The sequence below is a fragment of the Pecten maximus genome, chromosome 3 (assembly GCF_902652985.1).
Source record: "Pecten maximus chromosome 3, xPecMax1.1, whole genome shotgun sequence".
Classification (NCBI taxonomy): domain Eukaryota; kingdom Metazoa; phylum Mollusca; class Bivalvia; order Pectinida; family Pectinidae; genus Pecten; species Pecten maximus.
In genome coordinates, this window is record NC_047017.1 from 5,399,794 (window position 1) to 5,408,632 (window position 8,839).

At 33.1% G+C, this 8,839-nt stretch overlaps 1 protein-coding gene across 1 annotated transcript; it reads right to left on the reverse strand.

The window, feature by feature from the left end:
• Window positions 1–620: 620 nt before the first annotated feature.
• On the reverse strand, window positions 621–8,770 carry LOC117323010 (dr1-associated corepressor-like). The gene is made up of 7 exons (XM_033877995.1): window positions 8,645–8,770; window positions 8,038–8,110; window positions 7,098–7,191; window positions 6,453–6,578; window positions 6,162–6,231; window positions 5,204–5,412; window positions 621–4,099 (listed from the first exon to the last, which is right to left on the reverse strand). The coding sequence occupies exons 1-7, from the start codon at window positions 8,684–8,686 to the stop codon at window positions 3,811–3,813; spliced, it is 903 nt and encodes a 300-aa protein (XP_033733886.1). The 5' UTR covers window positions 8,687–8,770; the 3' UTR covers window positions 621–3,810.
• Window positions 8,771–8,839: the final 69 nt, after the last annotated feature.

The window sequence follows — 8,839 nt, forward strand, 5'->3', positions numbered from 1 at the left end:
GTTCAGTATTACATCCCAGTAACATAAAGTTACATTGATACCCGTCACTGTAACATACTGATGAAAGGTTACACCGTCACCCCTCACTGTAACATACCGACTCATTTGAAGCTCTGTTGAACCGACAATCCTATGGTGACAACGAAAGAGAAATTACATTTGATAAAGCAAAGACAATGATTTTCAGCTGACCTGTTCCAAAAGCCCCGTAATCTTATGCCATGGCACTGAGTTTGTCGTCTGCCATCTGTCATTCATCAATATTTCCTTTTATGGCTACTAGTCCTGAATGCCAGAATGTATTTTGATGAAATTTAGTCTGGAGCATTGTTGGGCAAATAGATCCAATGATGTATAAATGGAGGGTGTGGCTTCCAAGGGGCCGTAGGGGAAGGCACATTGAAAAATTATGACCAAAAAAAATCCTCTTTGAGGATGACAGGATTTACCTCCACATTTTGTTTGAACTATTTATATCCAGGTGTGTGATTCAGACCCTCTGGGCCTCTTGTTTGTTTGAATAGCCATACAGATCGGGGAAATGTTTTTTTCCCAAAAGATAGAAACATTTTATGCTCCATTATTTCATGCTCAAGACACAGACAACAAACAAAATTGTCTCCAAAAATATACAGTGTTTTATTGAAATCGAGATCAAAGATAATACACAGTAGTAACAATCTACTAACAACAACAGACCTCAGATTAAGTTTAGTATCAATATAGTGTAAATGGAGGTTACACAACGGGTGCTTGTTGGATATGGAATTCATTTCACACGAGTAAAGTATTTTTCAAAAGTCACAAGCTTTAGCGAGTGTCTTTTATAACTTTAAAAAATAACTTACGAGTGTGAAATAAATTCAATATCCAAAAATCACGAGTCGTGTGACCTGTTTCTACTACAATAATATCGGCTTGAATCAAAGGGAAACGTGGCCAAGTATTATTTCGCGCATGCAAATAATGTGTACAGGTGACAGCCGGGACCCGGTGATGTGACGTCATTCGATTATTGATGACGTCAATAACAATTGCAGCTCGGCTCAAAGTTCGAAATTTTAACCAATCAAAAGACCAGGAGGTCATATTCCACAAGTGGAATATAACATATATATCCAACAGTCGGCACATTCATACAATAGCTTGAGAGTTGAATAAACACAGCGTATTGTGGTAGAAATATATGTTATGGTAAAGTCACTACTATACCAATAATACATCATCTTCAGGATTTTCTTCACCTTATTTATTCTGGTCAACATCTATATAGTGGTTTAGAATGATTGTATGTGGCAGTTTATCAAATATTCATGACAGCAATGTGCAGAAGCATTTCAATTCTTATCATAGCGCTGTGGATATATTCAAGCATTCATGCTACCATATAACATGTACTTATATTGAGGAGGGTTAAAAAAAAACACAGAATATATCAATATCACGATGTTAATGCTTTGATATTATAAATGCCACTCATTAGCATATTGATAATTCTTCCCAAACTTCAATTCATTTTGATAATATATATAATGCCACTCATTTAAATGAACTTTGCGTATTGATAATTTTCCCCAAACTTCCATTCTCTTTTCTTCATAACATTTTTTCAAATATTTCACATATAGCAGTCCAATATATTCTGAAACCATTCATAATTAAAAAATTTCTCTGGACAAATGAAAGTAATGGGGTTTTAATTATCATTACCAACCTTCTTGCAATATTCAAGGCCATATAGTTGGTATACCAACATGAAAGTTTCGACTCTGCTGGAGCAGGCACTGTAACTGCCCTCATATGATCACATGCACCGAGATATAACTGGTCTTATCCTTGTATTTTCCTGATAAGAAGACATTGAGGAACTATCCCCAGATCTTGGTTGATTTATAAACCCCTAGTACAGTTAAGTTGTACTGCCATCATTAATTTGTCCAGCGAGATTTTAGTGTTACAAGGAGTTTGGTGACACAGTGAGCTATATGCATTGAGAATTTGTATAAGTAAATGTGCTCTCAAGCTTTGCTGGCATTAATTTTGATGAAATAAATGCATGAGTGTTATCAATATTAAATGTATACGTACAACACCTTTGTAGATAAAATTAAAGTTGCTGACCATTTGCAAACAGCCCAATAACAGTTGTAATAATCATTTGTAAACTGTTTTCAGGTGAGAGTGGTAATTAAGAATCTAAAATTATTATTATCCTTATTATTTGGATCAGGAAATACTAAGTTTTATTCATTAAAGGGAAGTCACTCTCATAAGAATTACAAGATTTTTAGTAGGGGTACATACCTCCTTAAGTAAATGCATAACATTGCATGTAATATTGTTAACAACAATATCTGCTGAAGAATCTACACAATATTTATATAACACATGTAACACATTCACTTGTTTGTGTTCATTCAAACTTAACAACAAAAACATTTACAACATACACATTTAGATACTCCTCATTGGTTGTGTCTCGTACATCAGAATATTGGGTATGGTACATTTATCAGATACTTATATGACCTACGTATACAACACTATTGTCTGGTACTGATATTCTACAAGTTTCCAAAAACTGAACATCTTCTTCAGATGGTCTTTATATAATCAATCTAACATGCACTGTTCAAAAGATAGCATTAGTTGAGGAGAAATTTCAAAATGAATCCTCAAAATCCTCCTCGTAACAATTTAAATACATTGTAAACCGAGAAAAAAATCTCGCAAAAAAAATTGTAATCATATGATGATTATAACTTCGAAGTCTTTGAAATTTCAAGAAATATTTTCTGAAACCCATGTTAAAATTTTTCATTTTTGTTTCATTAGAGAAAAAAAATAATGCAAAAATCCAGATCTACCGTTTTCTGGTTCCACAATTACTATACACCATACACAAAGAAAACGGCAGCCATGTGCTCCATCATATTTCATATAGTTTGATCACTTCCTATTTCCCCTCGGTTGTGGTATTTAGAAGTGAACTGGCACTAGGTGGATTTATTACTTCACTAATGTAGAAGTTTTTTCTGTTGATACAGCTAGACCAACCAGTGTCTCTGTGTGGGGGTGGGAAAGATCTGGTTCAAGTAGAGTTCTTGGAATTAGGTTATATTGTATATGTGTACAGTACAGTGTAAATAATGAAGATGTCCCAAGCACAATTCAGTCTAAACTCACACCAGTGCATTATTTAACAAATAAAGATGTAAAATTCAAAGTTAAATTAAAGCTTGTGAGATGGAATTGGATATTCCGACAGCAAAGTTTAGTTCCCACACAACACGCCTCAGTCATCAAAATAAAAATACTTTCTGTTCACAAATCAGACATCACTTATCACTTAAATTCAGATCGGGTAAAAATATAATAATGAGCTTTTCTTCTAAAACTTTTAATATCAGTTTCTCGAGTTATCAGAACAAAAAAAGTTTTTCTCAAAAATCTGTATTCCATTTCTTGAATCAGAATGAAAAAAACTTCTTTCATACAAAACCTTATCCACATCTTTTCTTGAGTTTTTAGAAAACAAAATCTTCTTTTTCACAAAACCTGTACGATCAGTTTTTTCAAGTTATCATATTGAAAAAACATCTTTCATTCCAAGACCTTATCATTGGTCTTACTTGAGTTTTTAGAACACAAATTCTTTTTTTATTAAACGTTAAACAAAAGTTTCCTCGAGTTATAGGAACATGTTTTTTTCGGAAAAGACATCACTAACGACGAATTAAAATCTTTTCCCTCGAGTCAAAAGAATGTTTTCATGGAACAGTTTCCACAAACTTTCACAATAATTTTCCATCATGTATCGTAATCATCATCTTCTTGTGTGTTAGTAACCGAGGACATAAAGGAAGCAAGACTCCCTGTCGCACCCAACATGGCGGATGTGCCGGGCACAGCTTTAAAAGGGGGAAGTCCTGAGGGGTGTAGAGAGGGGATTCCCCTAACAGGCATCCTCACAGAGGACAGACTATTGGGCAAATGAGGGGCACTCTGTCCTGGTTCTTGACTTGAACTTTGACCTTGATCACAGGTGGAACTCGAATTGTTTGGCTCTTCCTTCATGCATAGATTAATAGGCTGTGCTCTGGAATATAAATTAATATTAATTCAATTATCAATTAATTTTACTTAATTAGTTATGATCTGAAGTAATTTTTGGAAGTGATTTTTGGAAGTACATATGTGTATATATCTTTGGTGTTTACCAGTCATTATGATTTATAACATGGCAATATTTTGTTATTGAAGAAAGAAACCCAGACAAACTATTTAAACCTTAAAAAAGAAAAACTCACTTTTTAAACCTAGGTAAAGAAATATGAGAATAAGAACAGGTGTTAGTGAGGTGTAAATCTTTTGATTTATTTGAAACTCGTGCCGTGAAATCTTAGTCAAATCCAGACACCCTGGGGCCTATTCATTTATGTGGACAAAACGGTTTGTCAGTTTTAATTGTAATATTTCAGGATAAATCTTGACAGACATGCAAATATTGAAAAAAAAGACCTTGAAAGTCTTCATCAAGGATCATCTAAAAGCAACATAAAATCACTATGTCTCGTCATTATTTCATAAACAACCAACTCTCATCCAACCGTTTTACTAGTAGTGTGCCAATGATTGAAAACAATTTTGAAAAATTAGTCAAATAAATAAATAAAATAAAAGCGCCCACAATTTTGATAAGACAATTAACCAGAAATTTCTGAAAGTGTTTGTAAATCTTAAGTTGCGCAAATATTGTAATGTTGCCGAAACAAGATATAGTTGATCTGATATTTTATCAATGTATTGATTGGTCGCTTACAAGCGATTAAAGAGATTTAAATAAATTTACAACCGTTGAATGCTTGTTTGTGTTCAGTAATGAAAATATCGATAAAAAAGGCTAAGATGTGTAGTAAATGTACTTGAGAGGCATATAAATTTTCTACAAAAGTGCAATTCTGTGCTTGATTTAGGAAACTGATTATAAATGACAATTTGTCGATTTTGAGTTTCCGATAATTGATTCTGAAAGTGAAACAGATTCCTCTCGCTCTATCATTCTTAAAATGAGAACTAAGATGGTGAAAATGGAACCAACAGGAACAGAAATCAGATGGAGTTAGGAACTGTTAAGTTTTATATATTGTTGCATATTAGATATCTACATGTATATAACGTACAGTCTATCTAATTTACTTACATGTTTGAGTCAATATTTTGGGGGTTATAGCCAGGTATTTGGGGGTAGGGAGAAGCCAATGGTTGTGGTAGTGCCATTGGTTGGGAAGAAGAAGTCATCAAAGCGGCGGGGTGGGGAGTCACTTGAGATGTAGATGCCTCGTATAGATGGGTAGGATCATTGTTACACTCCTCATCCGTCTCCGTACTTTCATCATCTTCTTCCTCCTCCTGCAGACAAAAGATACATGTAGCTCCATAAACAGGTGTATCAGTAACTACAGAAAACCCATCACAAATGTTTTACTAGGGTATACCAGAAATATGCATAACTAATTCAAAATAACTAAAAATCACTGTATCTTGGGAATATTCCATTAAAGTATCTACCTGACCCCAGGACTCCACAATAAATCACTTCTATCTATGGTTGGATTGCCTTCCTATTATTTCTATGTTATTAAAACAAAATTGCATCTAAACCTGGGGTCTGCTCATTTTTTCTAAAGTAACGTTTAAGACAAAATCTTTATGACGTGCAGATGTTGAAAACAGCTTTGAAAGTCTTTGTCAAGCCTCATCCGAAAGCAGCATAAAATCACTAAAGGTCTGTCCTTATTTCATAAATGAACAAATCTTGTCAAACTCCTCCAGCCAATTTTAAAACAAAAATGGCCCAGGTGTTCAGTTTTGTTAATGAAATTGACTTTGTGTTTATCTCCCCTTGTATTTGAATACCTCTATTCTGTGTCTTTTGATAGTTTAGCGAGGTGAAGCAAAAACTGAAATGTAGTTTATACAATATACATATATGATGATCAATTATGATCTTGGTCTCCGCTAATTATCTAAAATCAACTATTACAACCTAATAATCAGAGTCAGACTTGAAATATCCCTTTTCTGTAAATGAAATTAACAAATGTACCTGTGTGTTATACACCAGAGTACACAATATGCATATATTTTGGGATACTTACAGCTTCAGAACTTTCTGATGAAGTCTTCTTTTTTCTCCTTTTCACATTTTTATCTTTTTCTTTTCTTTGTCTACAATAAATAGTGTCAGACATTTTGTATTACAACTACTTGTATATATACCTAGTTCCTGGACAATAAGTACATCAATCATAAATTTCTGAGGAAAATATCTCCTTTTTGATAAAGATATATTCATTGATTAATGATATATCCATTGGTTAATGATATATCCACCGTTTAAATGTTTTTAAAAGGATAATTGACCAAATTTGAATTTAAGGAGTGAATACCTCGGAGCGTAAGTTCTTTTATGGTTGGTAGAAGAATCTGTTTCCTCTTCAACTTGATGGTCGGGAACAGCAGCAACAAGGTCTCGTAAAAAGTCAAATTTTCTTTCTGAATGAATTGTTTGTTTTCTAGACCAAAGAAAAAAAGAGAAGAACCATGTATTACATTTGTATTGCATTAAAGAACACACTCAAGCTCTTTGTAATAGGAGTTTTCTTTTAAAGAAAGAGCTCTGTAAACTACTGGTCTGACAAAATATTACAAAAACTCCTTGAAACTTTGAATCTGAGAGTGCTTTCATTTTACATACATATAAATATTTTTGCAAATGGAAAAAAAATATAATATTTATTATGCAATAAAATAAACACTGCTTCCAGTTAACCTTTATGAGTATGTTTTTGACTTCCCAAAATAAGTGACTTTTTTTTTTCTTCAAATGTCTGAGAAATAAGAAATAGTAATTTGACTTCTGAAATTGCTAAAAATCAATGGTCATGGTTATCTTGATGAACTGGAGTTAAATAATCTCTAATTACAGTTTCAAATTAAAAGTTATTAATTCCCTGAGACTTTGAATCTACTAGTAAGTAATAAAATAAGACGTTTGAAAGTCACAAGTACTCAATTATTAGACTTAAACTTACATATGTGTCGCCGTTAGTGTCTTGGCATTCCTTGACTGAGTGGTCTCACTAGTTTTTCTAATCAATGATTCAATAAAAAGCTCCAAAGCCCTTGCTGAAGAATTGCTAAGGAAAACATTATACACATCATGTATATATCACATTACCCTGTCATTACTCGGATCAGAACATTTAATATATATATGATGGGCTTAAATTTTGTGGATATACTTTAAAATTGAACATAAAAGATTAAAATACGAAAACAAAAAAGTAAATTCATGTTCAGTCAAAATTTTGGTCCATTGATCTGGTTTGCTGCAACTCAAGCATATTATTCATAATGTGACTTATTTTCATGATTTCTTTTTTTGGACTTTAATTTATGTACAGAGGACTACAGCATTATTATAATGATATACATGTACATAAAGACATAATATACAGAATGAAACAGTAATCTGGAACATTATATATATAAATAACTCATTCATCATCAATTTCGGTTAGGTAGGCTAATTAACTAAGTATTGTGTTGTAATAAAGGAAGGGGCCCCAATTTAGACAACCACAACCTAGGTACTTTGGCCTCAAGGAAGCCTCTCAATCTCCTATAGCTTTCACCTGGAGTGGTCATGATCAACTAAACAAAATTTGTATTAGATAGGAGTAATTAAAATACCCTGTCTGAGATGTATTCACCCTATCTGACTCTTCATGTCCCAGCAAACAATGCCATATATTATACATGTGATACCACCACCTGACTAAAGGTAAATTATCCACGTTTTAAATTTAAGTGTTGTAGCATTTTTTTAAGTACCTTGCAATGGCACTAAGTTATGTATGAGAGAATTCCATGCTTTGATAATAAGCACACTCTGGTTCTGCACCAGACACCTTCTATTTGTCAAAATGTTGATTCTTGAGGTCATTAATATTTATCAGGTTAAAAGGATACAAATGATGACAGGGACAGCAGCTGCAACTTTCCCAACATCTTCATCTGTCTGCATGATCTTCTTCACCCTTGCCTGAAAACATGGACAAAACAAGGTGGTAAAATTAAAGTTAACTTACACATTCTGAGGTTGACCATTCTTTTTGTTGTATATTTGGCAACATGGCTAGCTGTTTGAAAAATGAAATTACACACTACATAGATCTTTAAGGTACTTTTTCATCTTTTACATTTAAGTTTGAATTAACATATATCATCACAATGAAACATAAAATTACAGAAATGTGGACCCAAAATACGCCATAAACATACGGCAACTGACAGCAGTGACATGTATAATATACCTACAATATTTCGTGTTAAAATTCTTAAGAAAATAAACCAAACGACTAAGGAACCATTTCATTTTCTTAATAACCATTTACTTCTGTAATAAAACAAATACACGTGCTAGATTCTATTGGGTCAGAGACTTTCAAATTTTGTAAAACAATGAAGGAAAATCAAGGACACAAACTGACGAAGCTTGTCAGACAAACTGCAAGCTATCGAAATCAAAATATTCAAGAGGCGCTGTTTGTTATATCAAAATGATAAACAGCCTTACAGGTGGAAATCTTGCATTGTACTTCTTCTTCTTACTTGGCATGATGAAATCTGAATATATATAATCCTTAAAATCTAGTTTTTTTATAGTTTGCACTTCATGAATGGAAAAGCCGCTTGTTGAGATTTCGGAAGCGGAAATATTACAAATGTTACTTTTCACGTGAATCATATTCTCTTGCGAATGGCAACCGAC